We start from the raw sequence: 26,904 nt of genomic DNA, 5'->3' as shown, positions 1-26,904 counted from the left end.
GTATCTTTGTGTCTAATTTATGTATGGAATCTATGGAATTAGCAGTAAGCCTAGACTGGAAAAATCTCCATGGTCCCAGTAGGTATGTTTTAATAGTGTTTGAATTGTATGACCCAGTTGAATTGCATGACATCACGCATGTGATGCATGCATGGTAGAAAGGCAGAGTATATTAATCAACACAGCTCTTTTTTTTCTAGGTTGCTATGGTGTTCCTTCTCACGAAATCCACAGTGCATGGTTGTGTTCTAGATGCAGAAAAGAAGCCTGGACAGCTGTAAGTTTCATGTATTGCTTTTTTATCTAATACATTATAGATTAAAGGAAAAAAAAAAGTACATGCATGAGTGCATGTGGGTTATAGCCTGAGTTTTTTTTCTGAATACACAGTTGCTGGGAAAATACTATTAGATTCCATTGTAATGTCATGGCATTTTGATAGACAAACTTTATGTAGGTTTATACACTCAAGAAATAGATCAGCGAGCAGAGTATTGTGTGTAAAATGTTGTTCAAGGAAACAGAGAAAAATTTAAATGTACATAAGGGAGAGAAAAAAGAGATTTGCTTTAAATAATTTAGACTTTTGGTATGTACATATGGGCAGCTGGAGAACAGAGGAAAGGAAAGAGAATAATAAAATGCTTTTAAAAAAGTAATTGCTCTTTTATGACCTGGGGGTTGACTGTGCTCTATGAACAGGAGAAGGATTCAATTATAAAACTCCTAAATACTTATTATTTTTTAAAAAAAGTATGAAACAGTTTTATACAGCAAGGAATAAATAGAAAAGCAAATTGTAGTTTCTATTTGCTAGTATTTTCAATACATACAGTTCTTTAAAAAAAAACAGTTGAAAATTTTGCAGTTCACCAATCCCACGACGTCACCTAATGTTCGTTTTCCTTAAAGCAGCTTGAGGAAATGGGATAATCAATTTGATAGCAACATAGCTTTTCTTCATTCAGTTGTTGAATTAAAAGCAGATATTTTAGGCGCCTTAAAATGCAAATCATTAAATGACATAATAAAATTTGTAGTTATGTTGAAAAAGAAATGAGAATTCAGACTACAGGAAAGCACAGTATCTCTTTGTGAAACATCACTTCTTGCAATTATGAAACTGAAAGTAGTAACAAATATAATAAACAATTTAATTTTTCTTTTGTACACTCTCAACACTCTAAGGGTATTTGTGAATGCTAAGAGTTAATGAAATGAGAGATGAGTGGTACTTTTAATCCACATATGATCTATGCTGGGGAAGACAACAGGAAAAAAGTGACATAGAACATTACAAAAATATGGCCCATCTATAATGTTTAGTCCTGTGTTCTCTCAGAGAGTAGCTATTAAAATATTTATTGAATCAATTTCTATCTCTGTAATGCATTCTCATTTTGGTAGGAGAAGCATTTTTACGAGGTAAAATCCAGTTTTCACCTTTCACTGGTAACCAGAAAACTTGGCTATTGCTTCCTTATCAGACAGTTGTGAGTTTCAGGGTGTTCTGAGCTACTTTTTTGGATGCTGTTCTAGAGTCAAGGGAAGGTCAAGGGGAAAAGCATAGGTCTGTTCTAGCAAGTAACAGGTTGCCATTGACTCAGAAGTTTAATTATCAGTTAAACAAGAAGAGTTAGAAAGTCATACTGTATTAGCCAAAAGCTTTGTTAAGGGCAGATAGAGCTATGATGTTCAAGTGTGGGAATTCTAAGGTGAACATTCTTATTCATAAAATGCTGCATGTGCCAGAGATAGGACTGAATCAGATGTTTGTGTTAAAAGCACTCAGAACTAGAATGTTGCCTTGGAATCTGATGTTAACTGCAGTATAACAGTAACATACTCAAGGGGAAGCTTGGACATAGTCTTTTTTTTTTTTTTTTTCCCTCATAGAGCATTTTTTATAATGAAAAGTCACTGAAAAATATTAAAGCAAGCTTTGGTCTTAAAATTTGTTAATACTGTATTGTAGAAAGGATTTTAAAATTATTCTGGGGGTTTAAGGTTATTTTATCATCTTGAATTGAAGAAGAGCACATTCAGATAGAGTAGAAGTCTAAATTGCAAATGATTGGTTTGACTAATTTTTCTTCCCTATGGAGCAAAAAAAGGGGGAATTGGGTAACGTAGAAAAATGCTGGGAAACACATTAAAGCTTGTCTTGACTGGGATTCTTTTTGCCAGACTTTTAGGGGAAAAATTTGCATGCATGGACTGTGTTAATTTGAGAATAATTATGCACATTTTACTGAAAAAGTTTGGTTTTATTCTGTTACGAGTCATGTAAGTTTCTGAAAATAAGGAAGAGCAAATTTTTTAGGGGAAGTACTTTTTGGCCGAATTATTTGAGGAGATGAGATGAAGCAATAGAAGGGAGATCTAAAAGATACAGGAAATAGCAAAATGGAAATTTTATGTGATGTGATGAGGTTTTATTCCGTTTTCCAGAAAGGCACTAACTAGGAACTGGAGAGTACACTCAGTGGATTTCTTGGAATTTATGTGTTAGGAGGTGATGGGAGTGGAGTGCTGTTTTCACTGTGCAAAGGCTAGACAATACGTGTTGCCCACTTGGACAGTTAATTTTCATGTATTTAACTGCACTGTTGGGGTTTTTTTATGTGTACCATTTTGAATTTTGGTATAATGTACAGCGAAATAGTTGGTATGGAGAGCTTCATCTTTGTATAGCCCTGATTTGGTAATGTGCATGAAATGAACTCATGCCCCAAGAAAGATCTTCATTCCGAAATGATTGTGAAATAGAATTCACATTCTGAATGTCAGAAGTTGTCATTCAGTTGGGGAGTTTTAATGAAATGTTGAAGATTGAATGGACCTTACTCGTATTAAATTTACTTAAAACTTGTCATCTGTAGTCTGCTATCTGATGTTCTTTGTTATTACACATCGTTCACACGTCAATGCGAACTGTTCGTTGTTAGCTGAAAGATAGAGGAGTGACAAGTGGTAGGCATCTGCTACACAAGTAAAATAACAAATATCTAACAGTTTCAGTGATGCGAGTAATGCTCTATTTACTCACATGTAAATGATACTCTACTCACTTTTTCTTTTTTAATAGTAGGGTCTTTCAAAACTCTTGAAATGCTGAAGCAATCTCAGAACTATTAGTGATTGTGTCTGAGAGTTTGCAGTGCTAAGCTGAAGTGTCAGCAGCCTGGGAAGTTTAATGTTACTTTTCTAAAAGGCAGGAAGTGGATGACCCAAGAAATTCTGTGACAGTCAGTGTATCTTGCATTATAAGAGAAAAACTAAATAAAAGATTAATCTAACAATTTCTAAACATCTAGACAATAACGGAGTACAAAGAAATATGCATTTAAGACCAAACAGACTGCTTTTTTGCTGTGACAGCTCATGGGAATAAAGAATTATCAAAAGACATCATGCATCCTTTCACAGGCTTTTGATAGTGTTTTAAATCCAAGCAATAGAAGAGATACAATGTAAATCAACAGTTGCCAAACATAGGAATATGGTTTTGTTTTCAGCCCTAACTGTTTATCTCAAGTCTCCAGCCATCTCATCAGACTCTTAAAATCACTAAGAGAGTGGTAAAATTCTGTGCATCATTTGCTGATTATTTTTCGTGAACATACATGGAAATCTAGACTGTTCTAGTTTTAGTCATTTAAGGTGCTTGCACAGAAGATGGGAGAGTATATTGCATGTGAAGCTAACAAGGTATTAAAGAACATATCAGACTTTTTCACAACTGTCAAGTGTGGTTTGGGCGTTATTAAAACTATTACTTTCTTCACTTATTTCAATTACATGAAAAAGTTCTTAAGAAGCATTCCTGATGCTTTTTCTGTAAGGGCCTTGGGCATGTTGTAGTCTGAGGTTTTCTAGTTGGGGCTAAGATTACTCTTTTGAATTGGATCCTACCATTTTGTGGGACAATAATAGTATCACTATATTGAAGAAATTATATGCAAGATTTTATATGGAATTCAACAGGGATAAGTACAGCACTTAAAGGGGGAGTTACCAGTTATGCACATGCCAGGTGGGATTGCCTACCAAAGCAGTAGTTCCTGCTGCCAGCTGCAGTTGTGACCCCTCTGGTCCCAAACGGAACCGCAGCTGAGCGCTGCTTCCAGGAACATTTAAATCTGTGGCCATGCCATCCCCACTCTTCAGAGCTACTGGCTCCTGGTGGGTCCCCCTGCTCTTCCTCGGATTTTCCTGGAGGTGCCCCTGTCTGTCTCAGTCTAGCATTCAGCCACAGAATTACCATTCTCTCATTTTAGAGACAAGATGACTTGAAGCAGCTTTAAGCTGTGTCAGCAAAAGTTTGCATTAATACCAGGAAATACTGCAAATTTTTATTTCTAAAAATAGTAAAGTTCTGAACTAGCATATGTATAGATTATGTGTATATAGATATATGTACATTTAGATATGTATATATGTATAGATACTCCATGCGTTTTAAAAATGTTAGACAAACATTGGTCAGTAACATCCAAAGAAGACTTACCATGGAGGTGAAAAAATAGACAATGAGGTTTCTTTCTTCTATGATTCTCTTTTGCATGTTTGAGTGGTATTATTCATTTCAAAGCCATGGGTCTGTAGTTCTCTTTGGAGAAAAAATTATCAGTTTAATTTTATTACTGTGCTTTAGTTTGTGTGGAGCTGCATTGCTGACATCAGCATGATTAAAAATTACTAGTACTTAAAATACTGATAGTGGTCCTGTTTTTCATTTTAGCATCACATTTCTGTCTCTTCAGAGTTTGAACAAGAGCCTGAGATTATCCTAACAATTTTCACTTAAAAATAGTACAATACTTCTGTCTAATCCTAGCGTTATACTTAAGATAAATGTGGTTCTTTTTTAAGTCTTCTGTACATCGTAAAAAAAGACAATTTCATATATTGCTGCCCAGGGTGCTGCTTTCCTATTTAAAATCTGCAGTGTATGTTAGTCATGCCAATCTGCAGCTGCAAGTGTTATGCTGCATTTGAATTACATGCATAAATGTCTTTTATGAGTCAGTTTTTAAATTTGTTTAATTTTTTTTATATCTTTTATTAAAGATATGATATTTTGATTGTATTTCAGATCATAGTGTAGTACTCTTAAGTCTTTCTGGAGAGGGAGACATGATTAAGAAAATTACTTATTTGCACAACCTTTTATTTTAACTGTAGGAAATATGGAGTTGAGTGTATTTTACATTTAAATGAACACAATTCAGGCTTAAATTTGCTACTGAAATGTGAAACAAATGAAACAAGTGGTATTAATCTAAATTCTTGTTCAGGATAAGCATTCTTAAAAACTGCAGCCATTGCAGAGGATGTGAAGCTGAGATTTGACTCAGCGTGGGGAATTATATATCCATATGCCTTCAAAAATTTAATTCTGACATCAGAAAAGTGCTCAAAACGAGAAGTTTTTATTATCAGAAATTCCCTAAATCTCCAACATTCTGAATCTCTGAAATCGTTTTCTGTCCTCTTCACATTGATTTCTAGAAGGAGATTATTCTAAGGAGGACTTGTCTGAGGAATCCTCTTTTGGGTAAGGATTTAAATCCTGAAGGGAAGGTTGATTGGAAAACAAGGAGAAAAAAAAATTAGTCCGGTGGAGAATAAAGTAGAAGATCTGAAACACTGGTACAAAGTTGATTCAAAGCTCAGAAGTAATTTCTTGAGCGGCAAAGTTCCTTCTCACTCCTGTGCTTACTCAATTAAGTATTGTTTTTAGTTCTGTTAAATGGTATTTTCTTTAGTCCTTGCAGGACTAAATAGAAAATTTGATCTCTACTGCTAGGTTTTCAAGTATCAATATGATTTTGCAGAGCACTGAACTATGAGAGCTGTATTAATAGCTAAATGAAACTGTGTTATGTGTGAATCCATACTATGAACATCATTAAAATATGAACACAGAGAAGCACCTAAGTGGACTCAGATTTACAGTATCAGACTTTTTTAGATGGAGATTTCTTTTTTTAAAAATATATTATCAGGGGAAGCTGATTTTGAGATTCAGAAGCATACTGTTTTCTACTAGTTGCAGCATCTCTAAGGAGCTGGAGTATTTTACAGTGTCTTATGTCAAATTTTCACTTTCCAGGAAGCAATTGGATCCATCTTTACGTTGTACTAGGCATTGTCTCCTGTTTGATAATGATCATTGACAAAAGCAAATAGAAGTTGATACTGAATTTGTCTGTTCTAATGGACAAAAAATAGCCATAAATCAATCCCTTAAAACAATTAGAAAATCAAATAATATTAAATAAGTCATCTGCATGGCTCCTGAAAGCGTAACTGTATTCATACAAAGTGTCTTGATTGAGAACAAATGCCTCATTAATCTGAAATGCTTCAGCAAAAGAAAGTTAGTGAAGTCAGGAAGAATAATGACTGGCATTATAGAGAATGCAATGTACTGTACAATGTGCAAGGATATGGTCACCTAGTAGCTATAGTACATAAATGCAAGTACCTTTGTTATTTAGAGGACAAAAGGATTTGGGACAGAAAAGAGAAGAGCAAGCAAGGAAATAGGTAAATGCACTTCAATACCTTACTTTTTAGTAAGCTTGCTGTTAATCAGGCCACTAAGGAAGCTCCATGACTTCTTACACGTTGTTCTAACCCTCCACAGCACTACAGAAGTAGTATCTAATCTCATCAGTTGGCAGTGATTTTTGAGAACAGATCCTACTGTTACATAGTTGCCATCACATAAGTGTGCTGGGAAGACTTGCACAACTACAGTGCTGCAGTTGGTGGCTACCAGCTTTTTGGAATGGTTAGGCAAAGATGGAGAAGTAGTGGGGTGGCCTTCTGTGTTAGGGTTAGGTATGAGTGTCTACAACTTAGTGATGTTGATGACAATGTTGAGTGTTTATGGATAAATATCAAGGGGAAGGCCAATAAAGCAGACACCATGGTGGGAGTTTAGTATAGACTGACCAACCAGGATGTGGAGGCAGATGAAATACAGTATTAGCAGCTGGGAGAGCTCTTGTGGTCACTAGATGGTCACTCTTCTGATGGGGTACTTCACCTTCCCAGATATATTCTGGAAGTGTAGCACAGCAGAGATGGAACAGTCCTGGAGGTTTCTGGAATGTGTGGAGGATAACTTCCTGACACACCTGGTGAGTGAAGCAACTGGGGAAGGTGCCCTGCTTTACCTGCTCTTTGCAAACAGAGAAGGGCTGCCAGGTGATGTAAATGGTTGGTAGCACAGGCACTGTGAAATGACAGATTTCTCTGTTCTTGGGAGGGGTGCAGCAGAACTGCCACATTGTATTTCTGAAGGTCAGATTTCTACTTGTTTAGGAGACTACTTGATAGAATCCCTTGGGAAGTAGTTCTGGTGGGTACAGGAGACAAGAAAGTCTGGATACTTTTTAATAAGGAAGTCTTAAACCCAAAGGAGCAGGCTGTCCCCATGTGCCATAAGACAAGTTGGCAGAAGAAGAGACAAGCCTGGGTGAATAGACAAGTTTGGTTGCAATTGAGGGTAAAAAAGGAGAGGTTTTGGCCTTTAGAAAAAGGATTTGGCCACTCATGACAACTACAAAGATGTTGTGACGCTATGCAGGGTAAAAATTAGAAGTTTCTAGTTTTCAGCTAGAAATTAATCAGGATTCTGAGGTAAAAGGTACCAAGACACTTTTCTACAAATACATTAATAGCAAAAGGAAGACCAGAGAGAGCCTCCACCCCCCTACTAGATGCAGGAGGAAACATGGTAATGAGTGATGAGGAAATGGCAGGGGTTCTTAATGAATTCTTTGCCTCAGTCTTTAGTAATACAATCAGTAGTACTGAGGGAGTTCATCCCCTTTAAGTTAGGAGAAAGGGAAGTGGAGCAGAATGACCCTCCCACAATCCAGGAGGAGATGGTCTGTGATCTGCAACACCATATAGATTTACACAAGTTTATGGGGCTGGATGGGATGCACCCCAACAGTGCTGAGAGATCTGGCAGAGGTGCTCACCAAGCCACTTTCCATCATTTATCAGCTGTCCTGGCTGACCGGGCAGGTAACAACAGATTGGAAGTCAGCCAGCATTACACCCATATGTAAGAGGAGATGGAAGGGTGATCTGGAAAATTACAGACCTGTCAGTTTGACTTTGGTGCTGGGGAAGCTGATGGAGCATACGCAGTATAATGAGATGATCATAGACAGTAAGCATGAGTTTATGAAATGCAGGTCCTATTTTTTATGACAGGGTGACCTGCTTACTGGATGAGGGAATGGCTGTGAATGTTGTCAGTCTTGAGTTTAGTAACGCATTTGACACAATTTCCTGTGGCATTTTAGAGAAATTGGCTGCTCCTGGCTTGGATGAGCATAGGCTTTGCTGGGGTTAGAGCTTGTTGGATGGCTGAGCCCAAAGAGGTGTGTTAAATCCAGTTGGTGGCTGGTCATGAGTGCTGCTCCCCAGGGTTAAGTACTGGGGCCACTCCTGTTTAAATTCTTTATCAATGAACTAGACCAGGGGTAGAGAGTGCACCAAGGCCAGTTGCATGAGTTTCAGCAAGACCAAATGTTGAGTACAGCACTTTGGACACAACAAACCCCACCAGTGCTAAAGGCTTTGTGAGGAGTGGCTGGAGAGCTGCCCAGCAGAGAGGGACCTGGGGGTGTTGACTGACAGCCAGCTGAACATGAGCCAATAGTGTGTCCAAATGGCCAAGAGGACCAGTGGCCTCCTGGTCTGTATAAGGAATAGTGTGGCCAACAGGACTGAGGATGTGATCTTACCCCTGTAATCAGCACTGGTGTGGCTGCACCTTGAGTAATGTGTTCACTTTTGGGCCTCTCAGTACAGGAAGCATGTTGAGCTACCTGATCATGGGCAGTGAATCTAGTGATGGATTTGGAGCATACGGAAGTTCTGGGGTTGTTTAGCCTAGAGAAAAGAAGGCTTAGGGGAGACCTTATTTTTCTACAAGTACCGTGAAGGAGCTTGTAAAGAGGAGGGTATTGGTCTGCTCAGTGAACTTAAAAAGTGATAGAACAAGAGGTAATGGGCTCAAGTTGTTCCAGGGAAGGTTTAGATTGGTTAGGAGGAGTTTCTACACCATCAGGGTTATCAGGCATTTGAACAGGCTGCTCAGGGAAGCAGTGGAGTCACCACCCCTCGAGGTACACAAGTCAAATAGACATTGCACTTAGGGATAGTCAAAGTCTTGTCAGTGTTAGGTTAACAGTTGGACTTGATGATCCTGAAGGTCTTTTCCAACCAATCTAATTCTATGATTCCATGAACACTGGCATGTAAGATCTTCCAAATTCCAGCTCAGAGGCTTCTCTGTCTCAGCCTACTAAAATTCATTATATTGAATGATCTTTTTGTGGTGGTGCCCTTCTCACTGATGCAGTGTCAAGCATTTCCTTTATAAACTTGTAAACTCCAGTTTTCAGAGCCTGATAACTGCCAAGATGAACTTGCTACATGTGAGCTGGTGTGCAGTGTTGTAGTTTTTCTACCAGGCTTTGAAGGCATTTGGATATTGTTAATGAAAATAAATCATTCAACATAAAAATCTGACTGTAGCAGGAAAGCATAAACTTGGAATTTTCTATGTTTTTCCTTTCAGAAAAGTGAGGCTTGGGTTTTTTGTTTTCTGGTGTTGTTTAGTTTTGGTTTTTCTTCTTGGCTTATATCTGGATTTTCCCCAACCTTCTCTGCAAAAAGGTGGTTTGCTGGGACAGTTACTTAGAAATGCTGATGGTAAACAGATGTTGACTCAGAGATGGGGAGTGTTGTATTTCTTTCTGGTTTTGGTACGAGTCTAGTAACAGGAAATGCTTTGCTTGTAAAAAGCAGTTTTTAGCACAACATATTTTAACAGGTTTGTAAATACTGAGTTTCTGTGGTGATGACAGAAACTGGAAGGCTGTTAAATGTGGAAAATATCTTTTTACTCTGAGTGCCATAGTGCTTAGTCCCAATGTCCATTTTGACCTTGTCTTCCCTTTGTTGCAGTTCACTCAACCTTTGCCACTCAAAACTATCTGAAAAGGTCTGATAGCTTTGGGCAATTCCCTGTGCAATACCAAGGAGGAGATTGTCCATTCCTTGCAGGATTTCAGTCAGATGCAGCTTTGAATATGGCTGTGCTTAGAGCTGGAATTGAACCGGAGAGAATTTCCACCAACCTCATTCAATCTAAATTTGTCCTCAAAGAACACATTTGATCTCCAGTAGAATTGCTGCAAAATCATTGAGAGAGGAAGAAAAGTAGATATAGCCAGTAACAGGATATCCTCCTTTGCACAGCTGGTGCTAGGCTGCTTTCTTGAAGATACAAATTTTCATCTGAAGATGTTCAGGTTGAAAGTAATATTTACTGTCACTTCCAACCTTACCATCTTTCCATTTTTGTTTATGTGCTGGCTAAGCATTTAGCCTTAGTGTGATCCTCTTGACAGTGATTTCTGTAGTCTCATATTTTTCAGGAAGAATCATCAGTTCTGTAGTTTGTTAATTTCAACATTTAGTTTTTAAGACATCTAATTGCAATCCTTTTGACTTCTTTTCAAAGAGAAGTTGTGTGTAAACTTTCTTGTTAAAATGCTTGGTAACAGTCACTTTTTGTATTGCAAACATTTGCTAAAACTGAGTGACCAACAACTGAAGAAAGTATTTCGTATTTAGCAATGTAACAGTCTCCATTTCATACTTTGTGTTTTTTAATTCAGGTATACATGTTCATGTGAGAAAGGACACACAGGCACCTGTGCCAAGTGTGGAAGTTACTTTCACTCCAGTCACCAGTAATGAGTGTTTTGATTCTTACTTCAGTCTCAGCCCCGCCAGTTCCCCTTCCTTACCTGGCTGCAAATTTATTTCCCTACTCTCATTACACATTTTACCTCTCTTCCTTGTCCTTGCCCAACTGTTCTTATCCCAGTCAATTCTCTCCTGCTTTTGTGTATTCATGCAAATTGCTGTTCTAAATAGTGCTATGTCACAGCACAGAAAAAGAGTGCTTGCCCTGTATACTGTTGCCTCAACCTGGCATGACCTGCGAGCTGCAAGTGTAAGGAATTTTTTTGGTATCCCTGAATCACAGCCAGGGCAGACTGAAAATTTGTGAGCTTAGGCTACTAAAATGTGGAAATTCAGTAGCTGGTAATGTGTAAACTTTAAATTCCCAAAGCTAGGTATCTTGAGTGGCTTTAAAGAGTAAAGGTTTAATCCATGCAGACACTTTCAATTTTTAAGAACCTAATTTTAAGCTTTGGACCAAAGATGTGTGGTTATATGAAGCAAATATTAACTTGTACCAGATTTTGTTTTCATGGAATTACACTGCCTCCTTGATCAATGTGAACTCTAAGCATCTACAAAATGCTAAAAGAATTGATAATGGCTTATTCTTTTGGACAGAGTAAGACTTTATGTAACATTTTCTAAAAAAGTTCAAACATTTTTCTTAAAGTTTCTACTATGCATAGAAATTATGGCATTGTTGAGGCAGATGATGGTGGAAGACTTCCAGCTTTTATACACAACTGCAGATGGTGACTTATATCGGTAGCATCTAGCGACTCTTAATAAATAATGTTCTTGGACAGGAAAGTTAATCCTTTCAGTAGACAACGGTCACTTTGTTATTTTTAGGAACATTTTGTGTCTAAAAAAAGTGGAACTTGGCTCTAAAAGCCAGTTTTAAGGTTATAGCTTAAAGTGGACAAAGTAATGGGCTCTGTGCTCTGTGTTGGAATTAAATAATCTCAAAAGTTATTTCCTTTGTGAAAATTATTCCCCTAGTGTGGAAAGATTTAAATTTAATTACTGGACCATTTTTAAAAAGGGCATTTTCCAGTATGTTAAGAAACACCAACCTTCCTCCTTTTTCACAGGGATAAATGTAGATACAAATATAAATAAGCTGGGGAAATGAGATAGCTGGAAAGGCAGCAATACCATATCCAGATGCACATCTGTGTTGGTATTAATACTGTGACTGAGAGAAAAGGTGGAGTACTGAGTTATCTATTTTCAGCTCGAAGGTTCCTCTCTAAAAAAACCCTCCGGAGTGGCTTGAAGAAACAGAAGATGTTTATCAGCCTTAGCCTTACAATTTATATCTATTTGAATTAGCTGTGGCAGAGTTCAAGATTAGATGGCTGGCTTAATTAGTTATGGTTTCTATGAACCACCTACTTCTAAATGAGATGAGAAAGCATTGTTGTGAGACAACCTTGTAGCATTTAACTCTTAGAACTGAAAATAGCTGTTCAGACCTACTTCTAGAAATATTTGGGAAAAACCTTGCCCTAACCACTTCTCTAAGGCTTTTGAGTGCTTTTAGATATGAGTCAGATTCAATAGATACACAGGGGGAAAAACTTGATAAAAAGAAAGTGGAAATAAGTTGTTAATTGGATAAATAGTGTCCTTCTTAGTGCTGCAGACATTATTGACATTTGCAATGCTTCATACTTGAAATGATTAATTCTGGTATCACTGCTAAATAAAGCTGTGATAAGAGAAGTTGTATCACAATACTGATATGAATAAAGTTCAGTGAATGCATTCTGTTTACGTTTCAGAATCACAAACTTGACAAACACATGAAGATGAAATTGAATGTATACTATATATGATATTTTGCAGTGTATAATGAACAGTACCAAGTAACAGGATTTTCTTAATATCTAGGTATCTTTTATAAAACATTTCAGAATGTATTTTATAAGCCTTAAAATGGCAGGTTAAAATAGTAAGCAATAATGAATTAAAGTGTTCTGTTCTACCCTGTTATTCTCTCTCTAGTACAGCCAGAAATGAATACCTAGGGAAGAATATAAGTCTTGGGCAAGGATTCCCTAATGCTCTCTCGATCTTCTGCATAATGCAGAGAAGAAACAGCCTTAGCCAAAGACAAAATCTTTTTATTTACTAAGTAAAAGATAACCTTTGTTGGACTTCTCTTTCATGAGCTTGTGCAGCTGCTTCTTCAAAAATCGTACCATCCACAGCTGGCAAAAGTCTCCAGTCTGTCAAGAACATTGTTTTTTGCTTGTTTTGAATCTACTGCTTTCTCTTTTGCTTTGGTAGCAGCCACCTAGTTATTTTATTGAAGTACTTAGCTAAGCCCTTTTCAACTCATCTCTTACGGTTTTAATGGCATCACTCAAGCACCATGCTGTATTCTCTTTCCTGGCCTGACCAGGTGCAGCCTGTATAGTTATGCCTTGTGCAAAAGCTGATGATCTTACCTAAATACAAGTTGGGTTTTGTGAGGGTTTTTAAATTTTTTTAATGAGGTCTGTGAAGTAAGGTTAATAAGAAATGAACAAGAACATAGGTGGAAAATGGCAAAAAGGCAGAAGAACAAGCGTTTTTCATGTTTAAGAACCATAAAGTAAAAAGGCTGAAGTTACAGCAGTGAATCTTCAGGTTAGCTGTTACAAAGAATATCCTTATGGCAGGGATGACAAAGAGCTGGAAGAGGTTGTAAGGTTCATTAAGGAGACTTCATTTGATGAGGAAGGTGTTTGGTATGTGTTGGACAGAATTCATTAGGAGTAACGTGTGTTTCATTTTACCTTTTGTTCACTCACTGACATGAGTTGAGTATTTCATTTAACTGGATAAATATAATTCTTTGCAGATGTCATTGTATTCACAGGGTCTTAGAGGAAAGGAGAATAGCAGTTTAACAAGAAAAGGAGGATCATGAGGCATGTTTGTAGATGTCCATAGGAATAGCCATTTTATGACTATATTTCTCTGCTATGTGCCTTTTGCCTTGCTGTGCCAGACAGCTTCCTGTCTCATACAGAATGCTATTGCTGGTGAAGTAAGTAAGCAAATATTGAAGTGTTAAAATGGCTTTTATAAGCATTCCTGTCAATATGACTTTGAATTTTGTCAGTGTGAAAATACTAAAAGAAAACCAAATACATTAGTTCTAAAATATAAATGAGTGTGATCAGTCTGTAGCTTTGTGTGTTATTTATTCATGCAATAATAATTAAAATGCTGCTATGCCTGAGTAGTGTCGTATTACTCCAAAAAAAGGTGATCTGTCTTTTTGGATATGTGTACCAAAGAAAGCATGGTTAATTCATACTGACTTCAGGCTGAAGTTTTTAGCAGTGGTTGGCACAGAGAAATTAAAAACAAACCGGATTAGGAATGCTGGTTCCAAAATTCAGTTTCATTGTAAGCAACAGGAAGTGTCTAGTTCAGAAACTGTGGATATGACCTTTATTGTTACGAAACAAATGCACTGTCTCCACTAAAAAGCTAAAAGATGAAGTGAATGTTAAAGCTGGTAAATTTCATGGAGATATCTTACTTTATACAGATCCTGGAAGAGAGTTCTCTTTTGTAATTCTAGAATGTTACGGAGATTTTTTAACCAGATGAGCAATTTAAAATGGTCTGAGATTTAATTTAGATAAGTGTAAAATAATATGCTTAAGAAATTGTTATATAGTAGAAATACAAATTACAAAATTACTTGTTTAAGGGATTAGCATAGTAATAGTGAATCAGAGATTGGATATGTTCTAAGGTAGTGCTCTATAATGAGTCCTGATTTTTACACACAAGCTGACAGCTGACAGACATGGACACACAAATTCTGTCTTCCTCTGTGAGAGCCTGGGTAATAATTGCTGATGTGTTTTCACTGCCATCCATGGCAGATGTACCTGTATTAGAAATACCCATCTTTCTAATTATTAGTTCCCCTATGTTTTCATTGCTTGCAGTATGTTTAAACTGAAAGTAAAGTTATAGTTATATTGCATGGAAACAGGGAACTATATTGCAATGCTGGCATGATTTAAAAAAACAGATTTAATGATCCTCAAGCCTGTGTTCTTCCCAGCTAGTTGTAATAGCCTGTATCCAGCAGAATGTGAGCCATTATTCCCCACCATAAATCTGCTCACCAAAGATTTCTTTAGGTGTTTTTTGAGAAGGGATTGAATTTTTTTCATGTATTTATAGCCACTTTCTCTTTTCTCTGGACTGCCTTTCCACTGTCACATCCCTCCCACCACCTCCAATCTTTTCTTATTCTCTTTTTAAAAATTTCTTTTTTTAACCAAGTATGAATGCTCTGCAGTTAGTAAGGGTTATGGCTTCTGTCTTTTTCAGTGTCTAATTCACAGTTCTTTTGTTTTACAGTTGTTAAGTGAGTGTAAAACTTCAGAGATTTGTTAGCAGTATCTTCTTCTGCACTATTTTAACTTAGTTTATTTGTGGAACTTCAGGGATTCGGACTGTTTCTGTTTCTAGTTGAATTAATAAGTTACATAGCAAATGACTAGATTATGGTTTTCTTAAAAATAGAAAAAACAACTTATTAGAAGCAGGAATAGTTCATCATTATTCAAGAAGTGAATTTCAAAATAAGCTGACTTTTGAATGTCAGGGCAAATGTGAAGAAAGTGCTTCACTGAAAAAAAAAAAAAAGAGGAATCTATTGATATTGAGTCAGACCTGGTCTCTTCTTCAGTCAGAAGAAGACTTCAGCTCTACATACTTTAGCTCTACATTGTAAGCCTCATTGTAAGCCTCCTGTAGAACTGCAAATGAGTTTGATGTCAGATCATACAGAAATCCTGTATGATCTTAGGATATCATGGTATTTGCCTCTTCCTGAAAGGCTGTTCCATTCTGTTGTGGTACTTGACTGGAAAAGGTGCACTGTGCCCAGTGACTGTTCATTGGAATTTTTGTGGTGTTACTTCAGAATAATTTCAGCATGATTAAATATTATTTATTGTTTATATAGCCTTAATAATGTGATTCCCTAGCAATTACTTTAGAAAAGTCTTTACTTACACCTGTGTAGTTTTGTAAAATTTTCCATGTTATACGTTTTTGAAACCAGAAATATATTCAGGATAAGAAAGACAGTGATGGTTCTTTGTGTAGCTTGAGAGTATACCTGGGTAGATGGCAGTACCTTATCATCCTAATGACATCCAAAGATGGGGAACAAACGGAAAAAACAACATGAATATAGTTTGAAACACCTTAAAGAGTGGTTAAGGGCATTTAATATAGGATCTCATAAGAATCTATAAATACAAGGAAGATAATTATGTAGAAAGAAAGATGTGGTTGAATATAGTGATTGAACAGCTATTGCAAAGGATAATGATTTGAAACTAAAATAAGAGGTGGTACATCAGCTAAATTTATCATGTGGATTTAGAAGTTTATTGACTTGATATCTCTTTAACAGGTAAGTGGAAGAGTAAATAGTATTCTTTCTTTCTTTCTTTCTTTTTTGTCTTTCTGTCTGTCTTTCCTTTTGTCCTTTCTGTCTTCTTTTTTTTTTTTTCCCCTCTGAAGAGGCAGCCTAAATTTAGAGCTTCAGGAGACAAGCTCTCTTTCTGAGTATAGATATACAGTCACAGGATATCTTGACTTCATTTTGTGCATTTCTTTCTGAGAAAAATGGAGATGGGAAAAAAAATAACTAACACTGAAACACTTTCTTCTCTGTTCCTGTCAAGAGACAAGAAAAAAAAGAAAAGAAGGGGGAAAGGATAGATTCAGAAAAGGAGACTGATGAGAGAGAAGGGTTGGAATGTAGAAAAGCCTGTGTGTCTGTTCAAAGCCACACTTTTAAGCAGAGGTGGGAAACCCCCTATTTGTTTGGCATATGATCTGTGAACCACTAACACAAGCCTTCCCTAGTGCCCGGAAAGCAGATGGAGTTGTACTGAGGATCAAGGCAGTGAAAGTATACTGTTGCAAAGGGAACTTCTGCAAAAAGCATATCCTGCCCCATATTCTGTATGCTTGCAAATTTTGGAACTGTCAGGAACAAACATGTTTTCAAACTATTTGAGTTGGATCATTTTCTCAGTAACTTTTATCTAACTTAATAAAAGTGTAATTTTGCTTTGTTTAATCCTAGTTTGTTGCATGGCAATTCCAGCCTTTCTATGACAATACTGAATAAATACCTTCATATTTGGTATCACTTCAGAAGTGACCGTGGGCTTTGTTGAAGAGTAATACTTAATTTTTTTTTTCATAAGCTCTTTTGAGTTGCTTCTCTTTTTGTTATTGTATTCTTAAATTTTTCCGCCGGAAGGAAATGCAGTGCTTGTAAGTAGCAGGTAGTAACTCAGTAATTAATTACACTAGCAATTTAAATATCCTTAAGATCAGCTGAATAAAAACTGATTTGTACCTATTCAGTAAAGCTCACTTTTTTTCTGCACTACTTTTATTTCTAGGAATGTTGTCTCTGCAATTTGAGAGGTGGTGCCTTAAAGCAAACTACTGACAAGAAGTAAGTAATACATTACTTCAGTATTATATGTTCTTGTTTTAAATTTTATTCCCAATCCATTCACACATACAAAACATTTTTAAACCTGAATACTTGTCAGTGTCCCTTTACGCTGAATATTTGCAGAAATAAAATTACTGTAATTGAAATAGGCCACTGGCATTTTGGTAAATAGATGCTAAAATGCACATTAGTTTTACTGTCTGCACACACTTATTTCCTCCAAATTCTACTTTGCTGGCCTTTGTGTAAAGACAGTAAATGGGAACTCATTTGTCATTGTTTGCATGGACAACTCTTATCAAACAGCAAAGTGTCTTTAGTTCTCGAAATTTGTGATGGCAGAATTTAATACAGTACCTTTGAACTCTTAGAAGCAATTTTTGTAATAAATTAATTTGCATCATATTAAAATAATTTTAGATTTTGAAGTATTTTTTAAAAATACACTTCTATATCTACTGTTGTTGCTGGCATCATGCTACTAACAAGATAGGTAATTTTCTCTGTATTTGGATGATAAAACACCATTGCAAGTAATCCTAACAGATTAAGTGGAAAATATAGCAGCCTAGTATCTTTTCAAGCCCAGTAGTGAGACAGCCTTTTTGCATTTTTACTCTTCTCATAATTAATTAAATTATTTTAGTAACGTAGCAATATAATGTAGGTGTCTTTCTTTAGCATTTTGTAATGCAGTGGCAAGAGATGATCTAGCTGCACCATTCTTTTCCACTTACTAGGCAAGAATTTATTTATCACTGATTTGCATTTGGTTGTATGACCCTTATAAAATCATCCAGGTAGGAAACAGATTTAATGTGAAACCTATGGGACACATCTTGCCTTCAGAAAGCATTAATGTTGTAAACACTTTAATAGAGATTTTGACCAATACTGGTCTGCTTTTTAGTTGTGTTTCCAACTCGCCTGAATGTGCTGCTTTCTTTTCTTACTAAAGAGAGAAACAAAAAAAAGACTAAAGTGTTATCTGAGTAGAATTTATTATGAACTTTTGATATTTGTGGCATGATATATTGCATGATGCATCTTTGGAAATGTGTACATCTTTCTTTTTGGATGAATTAAAATGTCTTAGAAATGTTTTAAGGGATTTATTCCCAGGAAACCATTCCACAGAGGTTTGACTTTTTCTGCATAACTATACCTACAGTCTTTGGTTTTGAATTATGTCCCTCTGTAGGTTACAGAGCTATGATATGAGAGTTCTGTAAAAGTAGTTCAACTGCCAGAAGTAGTTTTCCTGTTCCAATAATGCCTTAGAGCTGCTACAGATTATTCAGTGTTTTATCTCTCTTTCAGTATTACCTGTCATTTCAAACTTCTGAGTTTTCACAAAAGCGTGTTCCAGTTATGTCTTTTTTTTTCCCCAACAAGTGTTAAGTCCAACATATGTATTACTTTCCCTCCTTTACCTCTCACATACTGATTAGAGATGTAGGATAATTGTTAGATTTAAAAGCTAATGAATCAAATGTGCGGGTGGGAGGTGGTAACACTTCGCCATATAGAATAGCTGGGATTCTTTCTTTTCAGCAAAGCACAGTAATTGTTTTAAGTCCTATTAGGTTGAGAGATGCCAGAGGTTTGGGTGAACATTTATTGAAGAGGCATTTTATTTATAGCATTTCTGTCCCATTAAGCTTTGATGGTAAGGCAGTTGTAGTTTTGCAAATAAGCAAGGAGCAATGAAAGGAGAAAGGAGTGTTACTAAAAGTTAAAAAGACTTTTTTGTGTAAGTTAGAACATAAATAATACTGTAACCAAAGTAAGGTGGTAGATCTACAAGTTTTATCTGCTTTCATTTAGATTGAACTTCATAACTAGCTAAATGATATCTCTCTTGACATATTGATATGATTTAAATTTCATTCATTATGCTCTTATTTCATAGGCTGATAGAACGTTAACATTATGGGACAGCAGTTTGTTTAGTTATATGTCATATTATACTTTCTCATATTTTCATCAAAGATGAGTTACTGAAAAAACACCACTTTATGCAGGGAGGAGAAATGATTTATATTCTCATATGTCACCCATCATTTTTAGCTCTAGCTCACATTTGTGTTAATCTGCTAAAATGCTCATGTAATGTGTATCTCTGGAGATCTACAGAAAGAGAGAGGAGTGAGTCAAGCATTCAGGGCTTAAAAAAAAAAAAAGAGCAAATGAGGCAGTGTGGCAAGATTTACAATGAATGACTGAGAATACAGCAAATATGATTCAAGGAATGGAAATATTTCCCTTTCTTTAGATTTGCTAGTAGTCTGCCTCAAAGAAGATTTTAGAAGCAGTTTCAGAAGTTTGCTCTTGGTTGATAAAAATTTCATAAGCTTCTTTTTTATTTCATATAATGTGCACCTTTAATATTAATTTCAGACTTCTAAAAGTTTAATTTAGCCTTCTTGTTTTGAGATTTATGTACTGAACCAGCATTTGGAGGATATAGCAGTGCTTTCTGATGAACATGGGAAGTACATAGCATCATCCTAAAACATTTAACATGTTTCCTGAAGTTGGAGTAAAGCCTTACATATCGCACTGGGTCCTATGCACTTGACAGGTGTTAAAGAGGATCCAGGTAATGCTGGGCATTAGTGACAACTTGGTCATTTTGCTGCTTCTATGCCTTTGTGTCTGTAAAAAGAAGGTGTTGATAGTATATTTTATTTTACATTTCAATAAATATATGACTGATTGTGGTAACATGTGCTGCGTAAGAATAGTTACTCAGGTCTGACTCATGCTGATCCAAAATACTGAAGGTGATAAACTGCACACAAATCAAATGTGTCCTTAGATCTTTACATATGCACCTGAATAATACAACAACAAAAGTTAATATGTGAACATGAAGGATGTTGTAGTACACTGCCAGTCTGCAATTATGTTTACACAGATTAGTAGTGTTTTTAAAGTTTGTTAAACATGCGTCAAAGAAGCCTGGGAAATCCTACTAAAAAAGTATATATAGATGGCTGTCTTAAAAAACGCACAAAAAAAAAAACAAAACAAATCAGCAAACAGCAAGTAATGAAACATCTTAAAACACTTGTATTTCTATGGGGTTTTTTTGGTGGTATTCTTGACTTGCCACTTTTCACAGGTGGGCACACGTAATATGTGCAATTGCCATCCCAGAAGTCAGATTTGGCAATGTCACAGAACGTACACCGATAGACACTAGCAGAATACCTTTGCAAAGATTAAAATTGGTGAGTAGTATATTCATATATGCTTCATATATTCTTTGCTATTAAGGTGTTCTAATATTTGAAATGTATTAAAAATCTTAATTGTGATGATTATTGCTAGGTACAGAGCAGTAAATTATGTTTAAGGTAAGGAATAAATAACCGGGGTTTTCTCAAGATAGACTTTTTGAGATAAAATGGCAATTCATTAACAAACTTTGTTTTTTTATTAGAAGAAGTTTGAAACTGTTCTCTCCCCGTAAAAAAATAACAGGCTTGACCAGTGTCAACTATGAAAATTTCAGTTTTGGAAATACATTGATGATGAAAGTGTTGAAACTCAAACGGACTGGGAATATCATACAGTAAATGTTTATGATGTCTTCTATTTTTGCCTAGAGGGATTATTTATAAAGGTAAAAAGATATACAATCAGTTAATTACATGGTATCTCTACAATCTGACTGTTGAAAAATGTGCCCAAAACAGATTACACATTATACTGGATTTAAAAAACCCTGTTTCCTGAGAAATTTCTAAAGCTAGTGGAAAACATAAGTGCATCAGCTGCTAACAATTGCACTTTGATTGTGTTACATCTAGAATAAAATTGCCATTTGAGAAGGTTGCTGCATGTGAGCAGAAGATAGGCATAAGTGCACGTCTGTTTTCCTTGATGTATTAGTTAGTTAATTTGGTAGTCTGTGCGTCACTGTTATGTCATCTGATAGAAAATTATCAGTGTCCCAGTCAGAATCTTAGGGAGAAGATACTAGCAGTTTTCTGGATCTGCTCCATGCTCCTTCCAAAGTGATTCTTTCACCTGAGCTTATACTTATTTATTTTGAAATACTAATCTTTTAATTAGATTTAAATTTCATTCATTATTTTTTGCCTTTTGTAGCTGTATTTCTAAATGTTGAGATGCAACTTTGAGTAGTTTAAATTGATAGCCTGTCCTTCAAATGATAGTCTGTTCTAAATTTCTGTGCAGATTTTTAAAATTTTGTTTTTCATGTCTTTTAAGAAATATTATAAAACATATTTCTAAAGCGTATACATAACTTACAATAAAACATTTTCTTCCTAATCTGAAAATAAAACCAGTAGAAGCACTGAGAATTAATTTAATTTGTTTAGCCTAATTTTTTGAGGATCTTAAGGAGTCATAGACATGCATTTGTTTGGAGATTCTGTATTCAGTGGCTAAAACACAGAAACCTTTAATTTACCAGATATTGAAACTCTTTCTCTGGGCTATCCACGACTTGCACTGTATAAATATAATAGGAGCCTTTTGGAGAAGCTTGAATTAATTGTAAGTTACTGGTGGTGTAGGTGTGGAGCCCAAAATTGTAAGGTTACATAATATAGAATGCCTAATAATCTCTGCTGAACACAAAGGGATTATATTAATTAATATAAGTTATTTGTAACTGAGTGCTTTGTCTTCAGCTCTTTCCTTTGGCTGATAAAAGATTGCTTATAATCATTAGTGCTTTTTCGGTTCCTGAAGCCTCCTTCAGTATAAAATTCTAAAATCTGAATAAAATCAGTCTAAAAGTCTAAAATCTGAGGCACTTCAGATTGTATTAAGGTATATATATTCTTTTGGTCTCCTGTTAGACCCTAAACTGTGAGAAACAGAGTATTTGCTTTCCTTAATGCTGTTTTTTAAAGTAAAAACATTTGAATATTTGAGTGGAATGAATGTTGTGCTGAAGGAACTCAGCTGAATACAATAAAAACGAGAGGCAGGGTACTTCATAAGAGCCATAAATGTAGTGTAGCTACACGTAGTTTACAGCCTTACTGTGAGGGCAGGAAGTGCTATAAACCTGGTTTGGCTCATTAAACCTTACTTTTCCAAGACTTAGTTTCTGTCATTGGATTTATAATGAAATAGCTAGGCTTGCACTAATTTAAGGGAAGTAGGCAGTTTGACTGTTCAGAAGACCTTATAACGATTCAGTGTAAATAGATTAATAAAATGCTGTTCCTCAGGTAAAGGAGCAGATAAAAATCACAGAAGTCACCAGAGTGTTAAGGGTTGGAAGGGACCCTGAAATATCATTGGGTCCATCCCCCCTGCCAGCACAGGACCACCCAGTGTAGGTCACACAGGAATGTGTCCAGGTGGGTTTTGAATGTCTCCAGAGAAGAAGACTTCACAACCTCACTGTTCCAGTGTTCTGTCACCCTCTCAGTGAAAAAGCTTTTTCTTATGTTTGCATAAAACCTCTATGGCATCCATTACCCCTTGTCCTACCATTGGTTGTCCCTGGCTCCATCCTCCTGACACTCACCCATTAATGAGATTGCCATCAGTCTCCTCTTCTCCAGTCTGAAGAGACCCAGTTCCCTCAACCTTTCCTCATAAGGGAGATGTTCCACTCTGCTAGTTACAGGTTTCCAGATGGACTCAGCACCATTGATCACCACTTTCTGGGCTCTATTGTGTAGCCAGTTATTAATCCATCTCACTGTCCATTGTTCTGTTCCACATTTCCTGAGCTTACTCAGAGGATTTTATGGGAGACTGTGTGAAAACCCTTGCTAAGGTTAAAGCAGACTACATCCACAGGTCTCCCTGCATCTACCCATGCAGTTTCAACCTCATAGAAGGCTATCAGATTAGTCAGGCATTATTTCCCCTTGGTAAATCCATCCTGACTACTCCTGATAACCCTTCTCTCTTCCACATGCTTAGAGATGACCTCCAGAAGAAGTTGCTCCATCCTTTTTCCATGGAGATGAGGCTGATTGGTCTGTAATTGCATGGATATTCCTTCTTGCCCTTTTTGAAGACATTGGCTTTCCTCCAGTCCTCAGGCACCTCTCCTGTTTGCCATGATCTCTCAAAAATGATGGAGACTGGTAGAATGGTAACATCACCCAGCTCTCTCAACACTCTTGGGTGCATCCCATCAGGGCCCATGGACTTGTGTATATTCAATTTGCATAACTGATCTCTAACCCAGTCTTCATTGACTAGTGACTAGTCTTCCCTCCTCCAGGCTTGCTTTCTCATAATCAGGGTCTGGAGTTCACAAGGGCTGGTCATAGTTAAAGACCATAGTAAAGACTGAAGCAAAGAAGGTATTCATCAACTCTGCCTTCTCTGCACCCACAGAGGCTACTGCCTCAGTGACCCCACATTTTCCCTGTTCTTTTACTGGTGATATATTTGAAGCAACTCTTCTTGTTTTCTTTTACTTCCTTTGCCAGTTTTAGTTCTAAGAGAGCTTTGGCCTTTCTTTTTGCCCTCCTACATTCTCTAACAACATCCCTATGGTTCTCTCAAGTGACCAGTCCCTTCTTCCATGAGCTGTGAATTTTTCTTCCACAAGACTTTCTTCAGAAGTTCCTTGCTGATCCATGCAGGTCTCTTACCACCTCTCCCTGATTTTTTTACTCAAGCACCTAAACTTGAGATTGAAAGAAATTATATAAATGATATTTGAAAATTGACCAGCTTTCTTGAGCTCCCTTTCCTTCCCATGAGATTCCTGCTAGTCTATCCTTAAAGAGTACTAAATTAGCCCTGTGGAAGTCCAGGGTTTTAAGTGTACTTATTGCTCTTCTTCTTCCTTGTAAAATATTAAACTCCACCATATCATGGCCAGAGACACCAAAGCTGTTCCCAACCATAATGTTCTCTCTCTCTCTCTTTGTGCCTTTCATGGGTTTTTAATCCACAGCCGTCATTCTGGTCTCCTAATGTCTCAAAAATGTCTCTGGTCTCTAAATGTGCTCTAAAACCACCACCAATAAGTTATTTTTTTAAAATTTTTGCTTTTGTTCCAAATATGTTGCTGTATCTAATGGCTTTAATCTGCTGTGTTTCACTATGAATACTTCTTGTTTCTTGAAACATGGGTTTTATAATTCTCCAGAGAGCCTGCTGTCGCCTTGTGTTTATATGCCACATCATTCTGAAACTGAAGGTGATCCATACATTGTTTTTTACCTCCTGATAATGCTACAGAATAGCAATTATGCTATCCTACCCACTGAACACCATGTTCTTTGCCTTGGAGGAACCGAATCCTAGGAATTATATCCAAATCAATACTGTTTCTTTCTCTACTAATGCCCATCTCTTCTTCCTCCTTGTTGGCCCAGCTTCCATTCTTGCCTTTCATTCATCTCCTTTATCATATAATTGATACTTTCAAGAAGAGAGCTCATACCATCCGTCTTGTTAACTTCTGTAAAAGCATACCAAGTAATTCTCACTTCGATGTTAGCTCTGGGAATCTGTCAGCAATTGATTTGGGACAGTCTTTGAAATTATAGGCATCTCCAATATTGCTCTTAAGCAGCCAACTCCTGCTTCACAGCTGTCCTGATTGTTAGGTTCAGGATATCTTTGCTCATCCGTTGCCATCTCTCAAAGGCAGGGTGTCTTAATTGTGTGTCTTCATTGTGTAAGCAAAGGCAAATTTTACCAATGTTATTGGTATTGGGCCTTCATGAGCAATACATTGTTTAAAAAATACATATTTGGGCCTGTCTTTATAATACTGTTTATGCTGAAGCATGGAATATGTACCAAGTGCAGGCTGTCCTGCTATGCCATCTCTCCGTTAAAAAATTTGGGATGTGTTCTGTGGATACTTTTTAAATAAGAAGAAAATAAGGGATAAAAATGATATTTTACCTTCTTGCATGCAGCCATAAAAAACCTAGATATTATAAAGTAAGGGTAAATAGTTCTGTCTTTTTAAAAAAACATTTCTCATTCTATCCCAATCCTCCACTTTCCTCTCTGCTCTCCTTTTCTTCTTCCTACCCTTTATGTCTCTCTAACACAGAGTGAAACCCAAATTAGAATCATAGAATCATAGAATCATAGAATTAGCCGGGTTGGAAGGGACCTCAGAGATCATCTAGTCCAACCCTTGACCCACCGGAGCAGTTGCTAGACCATGGCACTGAGTGCCACATCCAGTCTTTTTTTAAATGTCTCCAGGGACGGAGAATCTACCACCTCTCCGGGCAGTCCATTCCATAGCCTAATCACCCTCTCTGTGAAGAAATTCTTTCTAATATCTAACCTAAACCTCCCCTGGCACAACTTAAGACTGTGTCCTCTTGTCTTGTTGAAGGTCGTCTGTGAAAAGAGTCCAGTTCCCACCTCGCTACAGCCTCCTTTCAGGTAGTTGTAGACAGCAATGAGGTCTCCCCTGAGCCTCCTCTTCTTCAGGCTGAACAGCCCCAGCTCTCTCAGCCTCTCCTCATAGGGCCTGTGCTCGAGTCCCTTCACCAGCCTGGTTGCCCTCCTTTGGACCTGCTCCAGGACCTCTACATCCTTCTTAAACTGAGGGGCCCAGAACTGGACACAGTACTCGAGGTGTGGCCTAACCAGCGCTGAGTACAGGGGAAGAATCACCTCCCTGGACCTGCTGGTGACGCTGTTTTTGATACGGGCCAGGATGCCATTGGCCTTCTTGGCCACCTGGGCACACTGCTGGCTCATGTTCAGTTTCTTGTCGATGCAGACTCCCAGGTCCCTTTCTGCCTGGCTGCTCTCCAGCCACTCTGTGCCCAGCCTGTAGCGCTGCATGGGGTTGTTGTGGCCCCAAAACATCAGCAAAACATCTACTGTTTTCACAGATATGTAGTGGCTGAGCTGACATTTTGTCTAATGTATAATCTACAAAGGAATATAAAAGGAATAGTCAATGTTTTATTTTTAACAAATAACATCTGTGCTAACATGAGCATAGCGGGAGGCTATTTTTATTTTATCACTTAGCTTGGATGTATACTGACTGCTGGTAAATAGCTTTAATTCAGTAGATATTTTGGGTTGGAATCAATGTGTTTTCCCAATCTTTCCATTATTAAATACTCAGTATATATTAGTTTTCTCCAGAGCAAATACGAGTATTTGTACTATTCCTATAGTAGCTCATAACTTTAATATTGTTTTCTGAAACTGCTTTATTTCCTGACTACAACTTAGTTGGATTTTATAGAATGCCAGAATGTTTTCATGTTTCCATTGTTGCTGAAAATCCACATGACACAGTGAAATGCTAATTAAAAGTTATTTCTCTTGAAAATAATTTTGTAATGCTAGTGGATGAAAACAGTCTAAAAATACTTTTCCATTCTTTGTCTTTCATAGTGAAATGTGAAAGGAAAAAAATATGATACATTCTGGACTAAATAAAGCAGGTTGTATCAGAGCTTATATTTTAGGGGTGTACACCTAATGATACGGTTTTCCAGTTTCCACATTTTAATGTGAAAGCAGAAGGCCTTGCAGGCAACTTCAGTATCAAGAGCACCCCACAAAGATGCTATAACCTTTAGAGTTTCTCCGCTTTACCTCTTTGTGACTAAACTTTTTTTTTTTTTTTTTAAATGGGAAAA

At 36.8% G+C, this 26,904-nt stretch overlaps 1 protein-coding gene across 1 annotated transcript in view; it reads left to right on the top strand.

Annotated features, from left to right (window-relative positions):
• Positions 1–26,904, top strand: part of LOC103530643 (lysine-specific demethylase 4C) — a 129,988-nt gene that overhangs the window by 32,630 nt on the left and 70,454 nt on the right. The window contains exons 8-10 of the mRNA XM_030467601.1: positions 201–277; positions 17,247–17,302; positions 20,433–20,541. Of these exons, the coding sequence (XP_030323461.1) occupies positions 201–277; positions 17,247–17,302; positions 20,433–20,541 (242 nt within the window). The remainder of the gene's footprint in view (positions 1–200; positions 278–17,246; positions 17,303–20,432; positions 20,542–26,904) is intronic.

This window comes from Calypte anna, chromosome Z, assembly GCF_003957555.1.
Source record: "Calypte anna isolate BGI_N300 chromosome Z, bCalAnn1_v1.p, whole genome shotgun sequence".
Classification (NCBI taxonomy): Eukaryota; Metazoa; Chordata; class Aves; order Apodiformes; family Trochilidae; genus Calypte; species Calypte anna.
This window is presented reverse-complemented; position numbering and strand designations above follow the sequence as displayed.